This window comes from Stenella coeruleoalba (assembly GCF_951394435.1).
Source record: "Stenella coeruleoalba genome assembly, chromosome: 2".
Taxonomy (NCBI): domain Eukaryota; kingdom Metazoa; phylum Chordata; class Mammalia; order Artiodactyla; family Delphinidae; genus Stenella; species Stenella coeruleoalba.
The window spans coordinates 44,935,143-44,955,664 of NC_137147.1; the positions used below are offsets into that span (position 1 = coordinate 44,935,143).

Consider the following 20,522-nt stretch of genomic DNA (forward strand, 5'->3'; position numbering starts at 1 on the left):
GGCGGGGGGCGGTGGTAGTGTGCAGTACCCAGGAACTATTTGTACAGCTCATTGTTGGATGTGATTTATTTATTTTAGATTCTGAAGGTCTCCTCAAAACCAAGGAAAAGAATCAGAAACTTTACACTCGAGCACAACGGCATCAGGAGAAAAAGGAGAAGATTCAGAGGCATAATCGCAAACTTGGCGACCTGGTAGAAAAAAAAAACACTGATTTAAGAAGTCATTACGAGCGTCTGGCAAATCTTCGGCGGTCTCACATATTAGAGCTCACCTCTGTCATTTTTCCAATCGAGGAAGTAAAGACGGGTGTGAGGTACAGTGAGTGAGTCTTTTGACTCTAGGAAAATACAAGTTCCAAAGATCAAGTATCTTTCAAGTATGTCAGCACATTTATTGGGCCTCATTCTGGGTTTTCCTGGTAATGAAACTTAAGTCTTACCTGCTTCAGCAAACAGTAAACACTGCAGGAAGTTGGGGAGGTGGCCAGGGTGAAGGATGGTGGCCCTCGGAGAAGTGAGGCCCAGGTTTGTATACTTGTAGAGCTTCCAGATGAGGGCCAGGCTCACATCCCTGATCAGGAACCATCTCGTGGCTGCAGGGCCACTTGAGCTGTTTATTAGTCAGATGCTGCGAGGCAGGTTTTTGAGCCTCGAAGTCTTAGTTCCTTGTCTGTTAGATGGGGATAATAAATGCCTCCTTCACAGAGAAACCATGAGCTAAGATGGAAGAAAACACCTCGGGCTCTCTTACTTGGTGGGCAGGACATGCTGACTCCGCCTTTTCCTGGTAACCAGCATGTCAGGCACTGGTCGTCTCACTGGCTGTAGTGCACAGACACCCTCATGAGTCCGTGGGGTGGACAGGATGGTGGTTCCCACCTGGCTGTTCATCAGAGTCACTCAGGAACTTTAGGAAAAGACAGGCTCCAGAGGACACAGCTCCAGCCTCCTAGTTCATCTCATAATACTTTATTTTTTAAACTTCCCCAGATGATGCTGGTGATCATCTAGGTTCTGAAACTTCCACTGAAGAGTTTCGATTGCTTTCTGACTAACCATCGGGCTGTTCCAGCTGAGGATTTCCCTGTCTCTTCTGGTTACTCTTACTTTCCGGCAGCTTTCCTTGGAATTGGACAGTCAGTGGACTGTTGCTACTTAGGACTTAGTGTTTGCTGCCTCCGCTTCAGTCTTTCCTTTCGTCTGTTGCCAGAGTTGGCTTCCTAAAAGCCTAAAGGTCTGATCGTTGCTCCTAGCTTGACGACCTGCTCTCTGACTCTTACCAAGTAATTTGTCATTAGTAATAGTTAGCAAATATAAAAATAAAAAGGCAGGTGCAAAATAGAGAAGAATTCACAGCTCAGAAATAGACCCCAAGGTGGCATTTTGAATCAGTGGGGAAAAGTTGGATTATCCAAAAATTGGTGTAAAGACAGCTGGCCAGGGCTTTGAGGGGGAAAAAGCTGACAGACAGAAACACTCTGTCAAATTAAATTCTGATGGGCCCAGATAGCAATGTTAGAACACATTATAGTAAACAAAGACTAGGATACTGTTCCAGATTTTAGGAGACTAAGGAGACTGACAACTGAATATAAAGTCACAGGAGAGAAATTGTGGAGAAAATCTTCCTCTTCCATGCCTGTGCTGTTTAAATCTTGTATGTTAGTCTATATTACTATATATCATGAATTTTTTTAAGCTGATAGTTTTGAAGTTATCCCTATCATAAGATTTCTTGTTCATTCACATTTCTTCTCAACCTGCCTTGAGTGGAAGGAGGAAGTAGAGGTACAGCTTAGAACTGGCCACAGTGCCCTCCCCCAGTCCTGTCCGGGCAGCCAGTGGGAGTGCACTTACGTGCACCTGGTGGTAGAGGAAGAAGGATTGAGGGCCACTGGCCAAGAGGATGGATTCTAAACTTAGCGCAGCACAGAAGGCCCTTCCCAGCCTGTGCATTTCATCCCTCCTCTTCCAACACCACCTCCTGGCACTTCCTTCATGCCTCCTACAGGCAACCACGCTGATCCCTGTGCTCCCCAAACACGCCACGTTCTTCCCCCTGCCTGCACAGTACCTGCCGAGCCTTCTCATTCACCTTCCATGCTCCAGGCCAGCAGTGCTCAAAGTGTGGTCTGTGGACCTCTCTGGGTCCCTGAGGCCCTTTCACGGGGTCTGTGCAGTCAAAAACTATTTTCATAATACTACTAACACTTTGTTTTCCCTTTTCACTCTGTTGATGTTTGCACTGGTGGCTCAAAAGCCGTGGTGGGTAAAACCTCTGTCTTGACAGATATCAAGGCAGTGACGCCATAGTGTAGTAATCGTTGTTGTGTTCCAGTGTCCTTGCGGTGTACAAAACCAGCCAGTTTCACATCAAGAACACTATTGATGAAGCAGCAGAAATTACTCATTCTATTTAAATTATGTCTCGATCCCTGCGTGCACATGTGATTGTGCCATGCAGCGAGGTAGGAAGTCTGCAGAAAGCACATTTGCTGCATGCTGAAAGCCGTGGTGGCTCAAGGGAGAGCCCTTGAGTGAGTTGTAAGCAAAACTAGTTGGTTTTTCCATGGAACACTGTATCTACTTGAAAGCACAACGGAAAGACGTGGGTATTAAAGAGATTTTTTCAAAAGTCATGATCAGTGCTGCAGTGTGCCGTGAACTCAGCTGGTAAACAAATAATGTCACCCTTTGCTAATTTTCTTGTTTTGAAAAATACAGATTTTTTTCATAAAAACATGCTATGTTACATGTAATGGGTTTCTTATTTTTGAATCAGTTAATAATTTAAAATTTCCTCATTTCTAATACAGTAAATATTAATAGATCTAACCCACATAAAGAAAACTCTTTGGGATCCTCAGAATGTTTTAAGCATGTAAGGGGGGTCTTGAGACCAAATAGTTTGAGAACCTACCACTCGGAGCCCTAGTTCATGGTGCCATCTTCCTCACATGCTGTGGGCTTCTGTGCCACAGCTGGTTTGACCTTCACCTCTGATGCAATTGCTTACCTCTGTATATTCCAGTTAAATTCCTGTCCTCAACAGATACTCAACTTCTAATAAAATTTATGACTTGTACCTGGAAAAAAAAAATTCCTGTCCTCACGTGCATCTTCCCAGTGTTCTTCGTATCTGCCAGGTAATTGCATGCTCTGCAAAACCCAGCCCCTTGACATCCATGTGCATCTTCGGTTTTTAGAGATCCCACAGACGTGTCTTCAGAGAGCGACAGTGCCATGACCTCCAGCACCGTGAGCAAGCTTGCCGAAGCCCGGAGGACAACTTACCTCTCGGGGAGATGGGTCTGTGACGATCACAACGGGGACACCAGCATTAGCATTACAGGGCCTTGGATTAGCCTTCCCAACAATGGGGACTACTCTGCCTACTACAGTTGGGTGGAAGAGAAGAAAACCACGCAGGGACCTGGTGAGAAGCAAGATAGTCTTTGAAAACTTTTATAAATATATTTTTTTAATAGAGGTAAAATTTATGTAACAAAATGAACAGTTTTAGAGGAAGCAATTCAGTGGCATTTAGTGCATTCACAGTGTTGTGCAACCATCACCTCTGTCTAGATCCAAAGCATTTTTTCACTCCAAACAAAAACTCTGGGGCTTGAAGCAGTCACTCGCATTCCCACCTCTTCCCAGCCCTTGGGAACCACTGTTGTGCTTTGTGTCTCTATAGGTGTCCCTTCTGGATATTTCATATAAATGGGATCATACATTATGTGGCCTTTTGTGTCTGGCTTTCTTTCATTTAGCATAATGTTTTCAAGGTTCATCCACATTGTAGCGTGTATCATATCAGCATTTCATTCTTTCTATGACTGAATAATACTCCATTGCATGAATATGCCACATTTTATCTATCAGTGGATGGACTGAAAACATGTATTTTTTTTTAGACATTTCACCTTTTTGGGGTCAATATTGTTTTATTTATATAAAAAGATCTATTTAAAGAAGTGTATTTAGCCTGTTGGGTCCCATTTTTATAAGTTTCGAACTTTTCAGAACTTTTTTTATCAGTCCTAAATGGAGATTGAAATACCCCAGTAGAAAAACCCTTTACAACTTCAGTAGCTTCTCTTTGGTGGAGAAAGATTATTCATGTAGTCATCCAGCAAGTATTTAGTGAGTATGTGCTTTCTGTCATGCACAGTGCAGGTGCTACAAAGGTGATGTCACCAAGACAAGTGTAGCCCTTTGCCTTTCTGTGGAGAGGAAGGGAAGCAAGTAATGATCAAAGGCATCATACACTGAGTATGGGCTATGGACGACAGAACCAGCACCTTCAGGGATGGGGCTACAGAGGAAGGAACTATTTCTCCATAGGGTAGTCAGGGGAGGCCTCTCTGAGGAGGTGACATTTAAGTTGGGCATTAATTGTTTGGATAAATAATACATTATCAGGTCCAAGCAGCTCAGACATCAGTTTCGTTTGTGCTGGCTCCATTTAGGCCCATTTGCTTAGCTTACATTCCACTCAACAAAAATCATAAACAATGAAATACTAATGTCTGGCCATGGACCTTTTATTACTAAAGAGCAAAGCATAGCCATCAATAATGTATTGACAAAACCACAAATCACAAAATCCAGGTTCATTAATATTTTTGTTGAAATTAAAGCTGTTTGTGTATGGCTCTTGTTTTTTGTTTTTTACATCTTTATTGGAGTATAATTGGTTTACAATGGTGTGTTAGTTTCTGCTTTATAACAAAGTGATTCAGTTATACATATACATATGTTCCCATATCTCTTCCCTCTTGCGTCTCCCTCCCTCCCACCCTCCCTATCCCACCCCTCTAGGTGGTCACAAAGCACCGAGCTGATCTCCCTGTGCTATGCGGCTGCTTCCCACTAGCTATCTACCTTACGTTTGGTAGTGTATATATGTCCATGCCACTCTCTCGCTTTGTCACAGCTTACCCTTCCCCCTCCCCATATCCTCAAGTCCATTTTCTAGTAGGTCTGTGTCTTTATTCCTGTCTTACCCCTAGGTTCTTCATGACATTTTTTTTCTTAAATTCCATATATATGTGTTAGCATAAGGTATTTGTCTTTCTCCTTCTGACTTACTTCACTCTGTATGACAGACTCTAGGTCCATCCACCTCATTACACATAGCTCAATTTCGTTTCTTTTTATGGCTGAGTAATATTCCATTGTATATATGTGCCACATCTTCTTTATCCATTCATCTGATGATGGACACTTAGGTTGTTTCCATCTCCGGGCTATTGTAAATAGAGCTGCAGTGAACATTTTGGTACATGACTCTTTTTGAATTATGGTTTTCTCAGGGTATATGCCCAGTAGTGGGATTGCTGGGTCATATGGTAGTTCTATTTGTAGTTTTTGAAGGAACCTCCATACTGTTCTCCATAGTGGCTGTACCAATTCACATTCCCACCAGCAGTGCAAGAGTGTTCCATTTTCTCCACACCCTCTCCAGCATTTATTGTTTCTAGATTTTTAGATGATGGCCATTCTGACTGGTGTGAGGTGATATCTCATTGTAGTTTTGATTTGCGTTTCTCTAATGATTAGTGATGTTGAGCATCCTTTCATGTGTTTGTTGGCAATCTGTATATCTTCTTTGGAGAAATGTCTATTTAAGTCTTCTGCCCATTTTTGGATCGGGTTGTTGGTTTGTTATTGAGCTGCTTATAAATTTTGGAGATTAATCCTTTGTCAGTTGCTTCATTTGCAAATATTTTCTCCCATTCTGAGGGTTGTCTTTTGGTCTTCTTTATGGTTTCCTTTGCTGCGCAAAAGCTTTTAAGTTTCATTAGGTCCCATTTGTTTATTTTTATTTCCATTTCTCTAGGAGGTGGGTCAAAAAGGATCTGGCTGTGATTTATATCATAGAGTGTTCTGCCTATGCTTTCCTCTAAGAGTTTGATAGTGTCTGGCCTTACATTTAGGTCTTTAATCCATTTTGACCTTATTTTTGTGTATGGTGTTAGGGAGTGATCTAATCTCATACTTTTACATGTACCTGTCCAGTTTTCCCAGCACCACTTATTGAAGAGGCTGTCCTTTCTCCACTGTACATTCCTGCCTCCTTTATCAAAGATAAGGTGACCATGTGCACGTGGGTTTATCTCTGGGCTTTCTATTCCTGTTCCATTGATCTATCTTTCTGTTTTTGTGCCAGTACCATACTGTATTGATTAGGCTTTTGTTTTTATACTTTAGATATGGAGCATAATAACCCGGCTTACACGATTAGCGCTGCGTTGTGCTATGCGACTCAGCTGGTCAACATTTTGTCTCATATACTCGACGTAAATCTTCCCAAAAAGCTGTGCAACAGGCAAGTAATTGAAGACGGTGATGTCATCTTTATCATGGCTCTCTTATGTTCCTATTGTGTTCTTTATTCTAATTAAAACAAAAACAAGAATTTAAGTATTATCAAGAGAGAAAAGGTCTGACCATGAAATATTGAGATTGATTTCATAAGCCAGTGTGCAAATTTGTGTCATTATCTTACAATTAAACATGACGTCTTTGAAAAGACCATGGAATTCTCCCATGTGAAAAGATAATTTAAGGGAAAACCAGGATATTCAGAGGGCATGCTTATGTGTAAGAACTGGATAAATTGTAACACTTCGATTTTTTTTTTAATGAAAAACACGTGGCTTAAAGTTTTTTTAAATTGTAAAGGTTTATAGTCCACCCAGTTCCTACGAAGACCTTCCTGTCTCCCTCCAGTTATCCTTGCATTTCAAGTAAATATTAATATGTGTTATTACCACTACCACCACCCCCCTTTAAACACAAAAGGTATCATGCTAAACTAAGGTGTTTTGCACCTTGCTTTTTAAATTTGTTATTTATTTACGAAGATTTGTTGAGCACCTGCTATGTGCTAGGCACTGTTCTAGGCACTGAGGGGGTACAGTGGTGATGAAAACGTAACCTCTGCCCTTCTGACACTTAACTTTAACGGAGAGACACGTGATAAACGAACAGTACGTCAGGTGGTGATGAGTGCTCGGGCGACCATTAGAGCAGGTGAAAGAGCGGGCCTGTGAGGGCAAGGAAGGGTTTACCACGTCTGACTGGGTAGGTGTGGAATCACATGTCAACCTGGGGGAGGCTGGGAGCAGGCCACAGGGATCCCTGGGCAAGGAGAAGGGCAGGTGCAGAGCCCGGGGTGAGAGAACGAGGCAGCAGGGACAGGAGGCTGTAGATTCTGTGGCGCCTTATAGGGCCATCGTTGGCTTTCAGCTGTCACTCTGCCTAACGTGGAGAGTAGCAAAGTTTTCGTTTGTACAGATGTACCAAGATCATACTGGTCTGCTCTGTCCCCAATTTATACTTCAAGGAATAATCTGTACATTCGTTGCTTTATTAGTGTGCAAGCATTTGTGTAGAGTGAGTTTTCAGAAGTAGGATTGCTTGGTCAAAAGATATGTGCGTTTGTAATTTTATGGATGTGGTGAAATTGCTATGAGAGCGGTAGTTCATCCTTAGAAGAGTTTCTGTTAAGTGCAATTTATTAAGAGCAAAGGACATGGGGTATGTTTTGTACTGAACTGTAGTGTAAAGCATACTCTTCAAAATGAACATTTTAACATAGAATTTCTTCAAAAATCACAACTTTACAAATCGTACATTATCTTACAGTGAATTTTGTGGAGAAAACCTCAGCAAACAGAAATTTACTCGAGCAGTGAAGAAACTAAATACAAATATTCTTTACCTGTGCTTTTCTCAGGTATGGAAAATAATGCTGTGAGCTAATTTTTAATTTGTTACATGGTTGAAAATATTAATCAGTTTTTTTCTTTTTCTAGCATGTAAATTTAGATCAATTACAACCACTGCATACTCTCAGGAATCTAATGTACTTGGTCAGTCCGAACGCTGAACACCTAGGCAGGTAAGAAGGGTGTTTGTTACTTTTCTCTAAGTGGTGGTGTTATGACGACTTTTAAGTAGAGTTGCTGTATGTGTGGGCATAGAACAGGGGCCTGATCCCAAGCCCCAAACTCTCCAGAAGGGACAAAGATAACACAGTCCTGTATGGAAGGAAACAAAGTCATATTTGATCCCTTATGGTCCTTACGTAATCATTTCTCAGAGGAAATTAGTATCAAACATTTTTAACACCTAAAACAGAATAGAAGAACCCTTATATTCCTGGAGTAGGGACTTCTCGTGCTGTCCCTGAAGACCAAAATCTGTTACTTTGAATCCACATCTGATTCTTCCTTAGCTCTGCCTAGTGTCTCTCCTGATTCTTGTGCATTTCCTTTTGTGCCTGTTCATTCCTTCCCATCATAACAATTCTTCACAATTTTCTTTTTGTCACTGAGTCCATCTGGCCACCATTTGTTGGAGACAAAGGGTATGAGAAGTTTATGAGATGAACTAGTTTGAAATCCATTATCTTAAAAACAGGAGTAAGTAACAAAAAAGACCAACCAGGACTGGTCTATGGGATCTTTTTAGTCTCTCGGCCCTTAAAAGCATGACAAGATGAGGCTTATCTTTGGGACCAAACAAGACCCATTCTCTGGGTGCTTATCTCTTTCCCTTGCTCTGAGCAGTCTCTCTATACATTTCTGCAGATACGACTTGGTTAATGTATTTGAACTTTTGAAAGAGAAGAAAGAAAAACAAAAGGTGGGGAAGTTCTTTGGGGACTCCCTTCCCCATCATTCATTTTCTTTGACACTGGAACCGTGGCTCAAGGGGAGACCCCCTCCATGTTGCAGTGAATTTATCCTTGGTAATCTGCCCTTAATCTTGGTAATCTGCCCTTAACCTTGTTTTGTGTTTCTTCTCTTCCTCAACACCCCCCCATTTAAAACCATAGTTAACTTTTCTGGGACACAGACCCCTCTGGGAAAAGCTCTGAAATCTCTCCAGGAAACTGCACATACACCTAGAATTTCGTGCCATTTTAGAGGGAGTTCATTCTCCTCACCCCAAATCCCATTCATTAGTTTATAAGCCTCAGAAACCTGTTAGAAATCCATCCCGTTTTTAGTGGTTGATTCCTGTGAGTTTGCTTGCCATCCTCTCTATACATTATTTGTAAAGCATTCCACGTTAGGAAATTTATCCTTAATAATAACAGCTAATATTTATTGAGCCAATATTTATTGACACTGTGCCAGCTGCTTTACCTGCATAAGATCAACCTGATAGATGGGAGAAAAGCAATGAATAAAATTCAGTTCCCATTAATAATTAAAGGAAAACAATTAGCAAATTAAAAATAGGTTATTAATAAAGGATACTTACTACAAACCTACAGCAAAAACTACTATACTTAATGACATGTTACTTACATTGATATTTACAGTCAGGAAAAACCAAGAATGCCTACTATCACTGCTGTGTTAACATTGCTGTGGAGGCCTAGCCAAGGCAAAAGATTTTTACAAAGAAGTAAGGTGTGTTTATATTGGAAAGAAGGTGAGATTGGTAGATGGTGTGATTATTGAACTGGTTATCCAAGAGAACTAAGAAACTCTTAGAAATGATAGTTCAGTATGGTGCCTAGATACAAGCTCAACGTACAGAGACCAATTGCTTTCTTATATGCCAACAACTAGTTAGAAAATGTAATGGAAAAAAGGTCCCTTTTATTGTAGCAACAAAAAATATAAATTATATAAGAATAATCCTTACAAAATATTTGTAAACCTTTATAAAGAAAATATGAAACTTTAAAAAAAAATTATTCAACATGTATTTCCTGAATGTCTGTTAGGCACTGTATGAGGTATGGCACTGAATGAAAGTAAGCCCGATGCCGCGAAGACCCTTAGGATTTTCTAGGATGGGAAGCCTCAGTGTGGTAAAAATGCCACTTCTGCCCAGAAGGAAACCTGATCAGAATTTCAACAGATATTTCATGGAACTTTGTTAAGCTGATTCCAGAGTTCAACTAGAAGCACAGTCTGAAAGGAAATTTTGAAAAAGAATAATAAGGGATGGGCTTGGCCCCTTTTAAAACATAGTATAAAGGTAATTAAAACCTTTATTATCTGCTGTTAGCATGCAAATAGGTGGAGCAGTTAGAGGAAGAAAATAAAGAGGCCAAAAACAGGCCCTTATGTATGTAGGAATATAATAGATGATAGGGTGGCATGTTGAATCGGATAATAGCAGCTCAGTGGTGGTGGGCCAGTTGGGTATTTATGTGGGGAAAAGTTGGAATCATACTGCATTCCATATGTAAAAATAAATTCCAGATGATATGAAAGACCTTATTACTTTATTTTTTAATAAAACCTGTAAAATAACTAGGAGGAAAGACGATTTTTATAATCACAGGGTGGGGAGGGAATTCCCAAGCAAGCTACAAAACCCAAAAACCAGAAAGGAAAGGAGTTACACATTTTACTGTGTCAAAACAAAATGTCTCTGGTAAAAGATACCATAAACAAAAGACAAGCAACAGGTATGTTTTGCAACCTTTATAATAGACAACGGATTAAAGTCTAGGCTACTTAAAATCTTTCAAATCCATAAAAGAAAGATAAACCTAATAGAAAAATAGACAAAGGATTCAGGCAGGCATTTCACACAAAAGAAGTGCAAGTAGTCAGTATTCAAATGGAAAAAAATCTTCAGCCTCAGTCAAGAATAAAGAAATGCACTTCTAAACAGCTGTCTAGTTTTCAGCCATCAGTTTGGCAAAAATGGAAAGGATTGCTGATAACCCAGTGTTGCTGGTTGTTTAGGAAAACAAACACCTTTCTTTTAGGGCTGGATTTCTTGGGTGGGTCTGAAGTTTTCTTTGGGCTGCCCTCACGTCAGCTCTCCATTTAGAGAGCTCTGTCCAACAGGAGTACACGTGCACAGCCAGGCTGTCGAGTTCGTGTCTGTGAGCCAGGAGGTCAGGAGGTCAGCCTCAGGATGCCCCTTTCACACCTGCCTCAGTCAGGATCAAGGCTTTAGAGAGGTTGTTAATAAACCTCGGTGGGACTTCCTGCTTCCATTGAGACCAGCTGAACTGAGGATCCCATCCTGAATGCAACATAAACTTTTTTTTTCTTTGAAATAAATTCAAACTTACAGAAAAATTGCAAAAAATAAAAATAGTACAAAGACACATATACCCTTTGCCCAGATTCACCTTTGCTGGTATTTTTACCATGTTTGCTTATCATTTGTGCAGTTTCTCTGTCTCTCTTATCTTCATAAATACACATACATACCCCCAGAACTTTTTTTTTCTGAACCCTGTGAGGATAAGTTACATACATCATGGCTGTTGACCCTTAAATACTTCAATATGTATTTTTTTTAAATAGGGCTATTTTCTTGCTTTTAACCACAGTACAGTTACCAACATCAGCAGATTCAACACTGATACAATACTGCCATGTGCACATTTTGTCAGTGGACCAAGAATGTCCCTTATAGCGCCTCACCCCAAGTACAGGGTCCAGTCTTGAGTTGGATGGTGTGTTTAGTTGCTATGTTTCTTTAACCTTTAAATCTGGAACATTTTCACAGCCTCGTTTGTTTTTCATGACATTAGTGTTTTTTCCTTTTTTAATAGAACTTTTATTCTGATGTTTCCTTGAAATGAGATCAGGTTATACATTCCAGGCTGGAATGCTGCCTAGGTGAATGTCTCCTGGGTATCACATCCAGAGGCCCACAGTGGCCATCTGTCCCTCATTGGTGATGCTAATTTGATCACCCAGCCAAGATGCTTTCTACCTTCTCCTCTGTACAATTCCTATATTTTTCCTTCCTTGCAACTAATAAGCAGTCAGTTGGGAGACACTTTGAGACCATGCAGTTATCCTCATCAGAATTTCCCCCTGGATTTAATATCTATTGATTTTTCTTACCTGATCCAGTCTTTACCATGATTAACACATCTTTTTTTTTTTTTTTTTTTTGCGGTACGCGGGCCTCTCACTGTTGCGGCCCCTCCCGTTGGGGAGCACAGGCTCCAGACGCACAGGCTCAGCGGCCATGGCTCACAGGCCCAGCCGCTCCGCAGCATGTGGGATCCTCCCGGACCGGGGCACGAACCCATGTCCCCTGCATCGGCAGGCGGACTCTCAACCACTGCGCCACCAGGGAAGCCCCTAACACATCATTTTTATCCAAAGTTTATGGTTTACAGTAGGGTTCACTCTTGAGGTTGTATATTCTATCATATAATATTTTTGAAATATTTTGCAAAAGAGACTTCCTAAAAGCCAAAAAGAACATTTTGTTGCCTTAATCGATGAGAATAACCCCCTACAGCATCATGAAAAAATGAGTACTCTTGGCTTCAGGCTCCTGAATAAAAAGATATCAATTATTCAGCTAAACTGAAAACTGAAGGAATGATTTGAAAATCTTTATTCCCAAAGCCATTAAGTGAAAAGACTTAATTCTTTTGCTAGTTAATTTTGTGTGGGGTGTGTGTGTGGCTTGGGGTATGCTGGGCAGATAATAGATCTCTAAGCTAGAAGTGATAGGACAGAGGCTGAGTGGAGAAACGTCTTCTGCTCTCACAGGCCCTCACAAATGTAGGTTACTCGTTGGAACTAAAATTGTTCAGACTGGCCACTTTGGGAATCATTTACTAGTTTTTTCTTTTCTTTCTTTTTTTTTTTTAACGTCTTTATTGGAGTACAATTGTTTGACAATGGTGTGGTAGTTTCTGCTTTATAACAAAGTGAATCAGCTATACATATATATATATATATATATATATATATATATATCCCCATATCCCCTCCCTCTTATGCTTCCCTCCCTCCCTCCCTATAGTTTTTTCATTAGGGCACCTTCTCCAGGCCAGCTGGACTCTGCCCTATGCAGTTCCAAGCAGAGAACTGGAGTCCCCGTGGCTTCTGGCAGGGAGCTCTGCCTGGAGGGAGTGTCATTTCCCCCCGTGTATCACTCCTGCCTGTTTCCTGGGAAAACCCTTAAAGAGAGGGCCTGGAGGTGATGGCAGTCTCATGCCGAGAAGGATCCCAAGAGGAGATCTGGCAGCATTAAATAGGAACAGAAAACAGGCTGTGCTTCTTGGGCTGGCAGCAAGGAAGTGACTGCAGTGGAGAGCTGACCTGGGTCTATGAGGGAGCCTGGGGGTTTGGGAGATGAAACCTGGCAGTAGATGCTGAGGTCCCCTGGACAGTGAAGCTGAACAGAACAGAATCCAAGAGCTTTGTGTTCAGGAAAAGAGGGAGCCCAGCTAAGGCACTTACATTGTGACCGTGTTTTGGTAGGCAGCTGCCATGAGGAGAGGGGTGGAGGCAGCTCTCAGCAAGCTGAGGGGGTGGAGGGAGGCTGACCGGAGGAGGTGGGACCCCGGCGAGGAGGAGGAGGGGGTGCAGTGAGGGCCTGAGCTGGGGGGACACAGGGTGGAAAGGGGGCTTATTTGGTCATAGCGGGCGGGAGCGTGAGGGAGGAGGGGAAGAACCCCCGCTGGCTTGTGTTTTGAGACTGGTTGGCTCAGACATCTGAGAGGCCAACGGGGACTCCAGTGCCTGGAACAGAAATGCTGGCTATATGCTATTGCTGTGTTTTAGCTGGGAAGCAGGGTTTGTCTTGGAAGAATGAAGGTTGCTTGACACTGGGAAAAGTGAGTCAGAAGGTACAGGTCTGGTGAGGTGCACTGGAGGCCAGCGCTAGGCTTTTATCATCATAAAGGCTGCAGAGAAGTTTGGACCATAGACTAAAATGACAGGCTGTACAATTCTAAGTTATTTCTCATGTCTCTTGTTTTTGCTAATGTCTGTCATTTTCCCCAAAGTAACTGTCAGTGAAACTCTTAAGTGAACCAAGGCACCATGTCCTTATCTTGGGGACAACAGCGGGGAGGCTGCTGGAGTGATGTGGTCCCACCCTGTAGCTGGCTGCAGGGAACCCCCCTGGAGGGGCAGTAGGTGGGGTGACTGCCCACCCAAAGGAAATGCAGCCTGGCTCCCCTGAGGCAGGAGCTAGAAAGGGGGCACGGAAGAGCAGCAGGGGCTGTGTGGAGTTTGCTCAAAAGGGTTCCACAGTGGCACTGAGGGGTGGTCACAGGGGATGAGGCCTGACTTGGAGGTGATGATGTCATTAGGGACCTTTGGGAAATAAAAATAGTTTTCTCCTGAAATATAGTGCAGAAATATGCACTATTCCAGATGAATATGTTCTAAATAGTTGTCTCTCATTCAATGCTGTAAATGTGTCCCTAGAAAATTACGTAATGGTATCTTAAAATGCGGGCACTAATCCAAGGAAGCTTTGCTAGCATGCATACAACCCTATCATTTAGCCCCTGTGAGCGTAAGAGTTTACTAACTGGGGGCTTCCATGAGGCAGAGAACACCTGTACAGTTTTACTGTTCACTGATGTGCCTGTGTGTGCAGGTGACTGTTTTTGTCCGAATTCTCCCATTGGCATGCATGGATACTGTGGGGGCTTGAAACAGGAAATCGTATGTTGGACCAGCATGCCTAGTCTCAGTGGATGGGTTTTTTCCATCCAGGGTCTTCCCAAGTAGGTTGAGTTGAGGGAAAGTGTGGTGTGGTGTTTTTTTCATTACTTGGATGGCCATTATTATTTAGGTAAAGAAAAGCTCCATTCTAGACCAGCCGTGGGTGTGGTGACGGCTCTGGGCCTGCCGTGTCCCATCGGGTCTTATGTTGCAAGAGGGGTGCTTGTCTTAAAGGGGCCCTCCCTATCTGCGCACAGGTCGGGACCCTTTGAAGTGCGAGCAGATCTGGAGGAGTCCATGGAGTTTGTGGATCCCGGAGTTGCTGGAGAATCAGACGAGAGTGGAGACGAGCACGTAAGTGACGAGGAAACCGACCTGGGCACCGACTGGGAGAACCTGCCCAGCCCCCGGTTCTGTGACATTCCTTCCCAGCCCGTGGAAGTCTCCGAGAGCCAGAGCACCCAGGCGTCCCCGCCCATTGCGAGCAGCAGTGCCGGTGGGATGATCTCCTCTGCTGCGGCCTCCGTCACCTCCTGGTTTAAAGCTTACACTGGACACCGTTAACGAGCAGGAACTGAGACACACCAGATGGGCCTGGAGAAAGCTCTTCCTCCACGCCCTAGTAAACGTTATGTGTTTAGCTAAGATAGTGCCTGGAACAGAAAGAGGTTAAGCTGTTGGGTTTTTTTAAAACAGGGAGACGAGCATTTCTCTTTGTCGATTGGGCCGTGGTGGTGACTGACATGCTTATGATAATTAACAGAACAGAGGGGTCACAGGCCCTTCTCCCAGACCAGCGCCGGTGGAGGAAGGCCCTGTGTGCATGGCCAGTTCTTTTGAGGCAGAAACACACAGAACCCCTTCCAAGCACAGGCCATTGGTCCCACAGACGCAGCTGCCATGGCGATCCCTGTGATGCTAAGACTGTTCCTAAACACTTTGCTTCAGAGGTTGAATCACAAGGAAGTGATTCCTGAAGGTTAGGATTTGAAAGATAAAAACTGTTTACTATGAGTTTGTTTTTATGCCATTATTTTTTGTACAGAGAACAAGCAGGCAGTTTGAAACATTTGTTTTCTTTATAATTTGGTCACGCTTGGTTTTTAGGTCAAGGATTTTTGTCTTCTTTTCAAAGGGTAGGGGTTTCTTTTGGTGGGGGAGAGGTAGTTTAAAAAATGATTTCCCTTGTGCCGCTCTCTTGTGGCCTGTTGGACATTACTGTTTTCTTTCTCCCCACAGAGCAAAGAAACTAAGGTCTTTTTTTCTGTAGGACCCACATCCATGAAGGGAAGAAATCCTGGCTGCAGTAATGTCCTAGAGATTTAAAAACTATTTCCTTGGATTTTGAGGGGAATTAAGTTCATTCGTACCTAGATTATTGAATTCCTACCATCCACACTATGTGCATTTTGAAATTGAACTTATTTTCTGTGAGTGAAAAATAAGTGACTAAGGTTGTTCCCTTATGGAAGCTAAATTCCTGCCTGGGCGCAGGTTAAAAGCCACTGAAGTGGCCTATGGTCATTTTTCTGGTGTCTGGTTTCTTTCTAAGGGATTTAGTAAGTGGCAGGTTTTTCTACGGAAAACCACCCTGCTTGTTTATTTCCTAGAGGTCTTTGTTGCTCTAAAGACACTACCTTTGCTCTGAAATGCAGAGCACAGCATTACAGCTAATACCGCTCTTCTGTATCCTGGAAAAGCCCTGATGGAAAGAATTTTCCCTCACCAAGAGATCCTTTTCAGCTAATGTGTCTTGTCATTCTCTTAGTGACAATCTTGTAAGAAAACTGTAGAGAGGCATTATGTACAAATATGTAAGTAGATTTTTATTTTTAATAACTGCAAAAAGAAATCTATGTAACAACTACAAAGTGAAACCCCATGAAAAATTCCTAACAGGCATTATTACCATATCTTGTTAGTGTGATTAGCATGATAGTACCTCATAAATCACTTGGAGGTTTGCCCTGCCCTATAGCTTCTTTTCTCATAATTATTATAGTTGATACTTTGCCTCCAAATCCGAGGTGCTATATATAGCTCTTGCTGTTGGTATATTTAGTGTTTGGGTAGAGTTTGGGATAGAATTGCAGAAGGGTGTTTATTCCTATCCAGGAGTCCCAAGTTTCCTGACTGTAAATTTTCCACTTAGGGAGGAAGCAGGATTTTCTCCTTGTGGGTTCTTATACAGCCAGTATCTGTTTTAAGTGCTGGGCTTCATGATTGCTGGGTTGCATTGTCCCATCCAGGTCTGTAGTGTAGTTCATAGAGAGAGGCTGTGGTAGACTTCAACAAATACCAAATGAACTTAAAATCCCATAAGAGTTGTCTAGGCACTCAAACCCTCAGAAAGGAGAGCTTAGTCTTAAGAGTTGGAACACTGGGATTCGGGGCTTGGGTGCAGGGAATGACTTCAGCTGAAAGATGCACAACAGTCATGATTTGTCTCAAGTATTCCTCTGACGAAACCATGAGATCGCAAACCAGAGTAATTCAACAAAACTTACAAGGATATGGGAAATGTAGGGATTGGTGGGGTATGTTTTGTTGTTAATAGCAACTGCAGGCACTTTACTTAGGGTTAAATGATCAAACCTTTAATGGTTTTGAACACCAACATACTGGCTTACACTGCTGGGATATTTTGGTTTTCATTATTTTGCACTGGATCCACCCTGTAAATATTCTTAAATATACATTTCAACCACTGTTTTTTCTACTGTCTTTGCTGCTCATTAAAATCTTTCATGTAGGTGCCAGAACCATATGTAAACAGCTTTTTAAAAAATTGAAGCTGGTATTTTTTTTTTTTAAACAACAAGCCATAGAACTTGGTCATGTTTTCCATCATAAGACGATTTGTTGAAACAAGATAATACTAAAAAGACTCACAGGCACCAAATAGGCTGCTTAAAATGGTCTGTTAAAGACTTTTTTTGTAATGGAGTATAACTAAGGAAAGTTTTGCACATCTGTAAGTTAAGGGGAAAAACAGTGTCAACATTGGGGAGTGGACAGGATTCATTTAAGGAGTCGTGTATTGATAATTTGGGGAAGAACATTTGGTGGCATGCTGTTAAAGAATCTCCTTGGGGCGTCATGTTGCAGGGATTTCCCCACTGCTCTGCGACTTCCAAACCAGTTTGAGTCATACAAATGTTTTCTAAACTATTATTGTATTATTGCAATAAATCTTTTAACAGTACTTTGCAAATATGTATGTCTTTTTCAAGCTCTGATTATTCATTTCTACTGAATACATTGAGGGTAGCAAGAATGAGATCTAACTCTGGAGTATTCTATACAAATTAGAGGATAATTTTTTTTTTTAAGAATTTTTTGCCAGGTAATGGAAAATACCTGTTAATACTTTTTTTTAAATTACAGTAGTATTAACAATAATGGTCCATCTTAAGTAAGCTCGAAAATCGGTCGCTTACCAGTTACATCTTTCTCTAAAGATGCATTTTTCTCCTGTAGCCATCATTTGACGCAAGTCTCTGGCAGTGACTTCTGGTGTATTGCAACAGCCCCTTACGGAGGGAGGGAGGGAGAGATGGGGCCTTCTAGGTTGCCCATATGGAATTTACCTAGGCTTTCTTCAGGATGAGATAAAGGGCAGTGTTAGAGGGGATCTGTCAAGCTGAGAGAACAGAGTATTTTTGGAGAATCCCTCCCTTCTGTGTTTTGTTTTGTTTTAATAACTGTGTAGTCTCTCCCAGATGGATAATCTGTACCTTTCAGGTTAGATTATTATGGAGAGGGGCCACCTGCAAGGTGGATGAGGGATACCAAGAGTGATTACTGTGGAACAGCAAGACCAACTCAGAGAAGTACCAAGGAACTGTTGCCATGGTCATCGTACTCCTTTACCTGCAGGAGAAGGCCAGCCAGCAGCAGCAGAACAGGCAAGGAAATGAAAGGGTTCCTGAATAGGGCATGTGCTTCAGTGTTAGTCCTTCGACCTCCCTGGGTAACAGTTAAAAACACGCTCCCATCTATGTGTGTACCCATAGATTCCCAGCCCTCAAAAGTTACTTCATGATCGATGCAGGAATCAGGTTGGAGCAGATGGAAAGAACTAAGGATAACTTTGTCCTTAGTGGTTGGGAGGTGATTTGAAATTGCTTCAACAAAATGTACCAGGAAATTTGAAACTGGCTTTTGGGCAAGTTATCTGAATCCCAGCTATGAAACACTCAGTGAGAGAAAGCCACCACTAGCACCCCATTCCAAGGATCTGGTAAGAAAATACCCTGGAAAAAGGGTTCACCATCTGCTTAAGAGTTTTACATAGGTGAAGTGGATTTCTTTTTTTTTTTTAAGATTTATTTATTATTTATTTATTATCTTTGGCTGCGTGGGGTCTCAGTTGCCGTATGCGGGATCCTTCGTTGTGTTGCGCGGGCTTCTCTCTGGTTGTGGCGTGCAGGTTTTTTAATCTCTTCTCTAGTTGTGGCGCACAGGCTCCAGGGCGCCTGGGCTCTGTAGTTGGCAGCACGCGGGCTCCAGTTGAGGTGCGAGAGCTCAGTTGTGGCACGCAGCTTAGTTGCACCGCGGCATGTGGGATCTTAGTTCCCCAACCAGGGATCAAACCCCCATCCCCTGCGTTGTAAGGTGGATTCTTTACCACTGGACCACCAGGGAAGTCCCTTTTTAAAAACAAAACAAAATAAACAAAACAAAAAACCACCAGTGGGACAGTCTTTTCTAGAAGAAAAGGGATGGTAAAACAGCAAGAGCCACATCAGTGACTTCTTTGTTGTGCTTTTTCTGGGAAGGAGTGAGGGATAGTCTGGTGGGGAGAAAATCTGATGGAGAATTCAAATGGTCCCTTTAAAAAAGTGAGAAATAGGCAGGAGGAATCTGCCAGCACTAGGTAAGTGTTGAAAAGTGGGCTGGAGTCAGTGGAGTGGAAGCAGCTCAGCATCATGAAGGCATTAATAACCTCCAGGTGCATATCAGCTTGTTCATCATCTCCCCTTTTGGGCGTGGTTTTCTGGCATTTACTGTATGACTTCAGAAGACACCTGGATTTTGAAGAACGGGCTCTCCTACCCTCAGCAACTTATTTCCCTAAATTTAAAACATTATCAGGAAGACATTTCTAACTTACTAGCATAAGCAAGTAGGTGGCTCTAGATTTCGGTAAGAAAGTGGCAAGTGGTTTGGAAATAGTAGATGGCAGGGACACACCTCCCAATCCAAAGTTGATTAATGAATGATAGAAACGGGGCATATCTTCTGTGTCAGCAGCGTAATAGTTGCCTTCAAAGTAGTAAAGACCACGTCTAGCACCCACCCACAGGCTGGTGCCCCTATTTTCTGGCTCAGGGGCATTGGTACTGGCTTAAGTTGGGAGTTCTACTGCATTGATGGCCTTTGAGAAAAAGCCTGCTAAGAGCTGGAGAGCTCCCGCAGAGGTCTCTGATATACTACGCCCAAGATCTTTAGCACCTAATTTCTCTGGAGTTGCTACTGCTCACGGTGTGATCCTAGGACCTGCAGCATCACCTGGGAGCTTGTGAGAAATGAAGGTCTTGGGTGCCATCAGAATCAGAATCATTTCAATAATACGTATGTACATTAACATTTTAAAAGCACTGACCAGGACTTCCCTGGTGGTCCAGGGGTTAAGAATCCGCCTTCCAGTGCAGGGGACATGGGTTCAATCCCTGGTCAGGGAACTAAGATCCCACATGGCATGGGGCAACTAAGCCTGCGCACCACAACTACTGAGCCCACATGCCGCAACTACAGAGCCCACGTGGGCTGCAACTAAGACCCAACGCAGCCAAAATATAAGTAAATAAATATTTTGAAATAAATAAATGCCCTTTCTCTGGAGAGCTCTCTGGAGAACCTCTGCTTGCCATGTCTTAAAAAAAAAATAAAAGCATTGACCTATAGCAGTGCTGTCCAATGTAATATTTAATGTAGCCCACACATCTGATTGTAAACTTTCTGGTAGTCTCATTAAAAAGGTAAAAAGAAATAGGTAAAATGTATTTTTATAATAGAATGTAACTCAAGATATACAAAAACATTATTTCATCTAATAAGTATGAAAAATATTAAGAGGGCAGAGGGG

The 20,522-nt window shown here is 42.3% G+C and overlaps 1 protein-coding gene across 1 annotated transcript in view; it reads left to right on the forward strand.

Moving 5' to 3' along the window:
• ATG14 (autophagy related 14) overlaps positions 1-17,629 on the forward strand; it is a 39,196-nt gene extending 21,567 nt beyond the window's left edge. The window contains exons 5-10 of the mRNA XM_079912197.1: positions 79-316; positions 3,209-3,438; positions 6,219-6,336; positions 7,659-7,749; positions 7,829-7,914; positions 14,689-17,629. Of these exons, the coding sequence (XP_079768323.1) occupies positions 79-316; positions 3,209-3,438; positions 6,219-6,336; positions 7,659-7,749; positions 7,829-7,914; positions 14,689-14,995 (1,070 nt within the window). The 3' untranslated portion in view covers positions 14,996-17,629. The remainder of the gene's footprint in view (positions 1-78; positions 317-3,208; positions 3,439-6,218; positions 6,337-7,658; positions 7,750-7,828; positions 7,915-14,688) is intronic.
• The last annotated feature ends 2,893 nt before the right edge of the window (positions 17,630-20,522 follow it).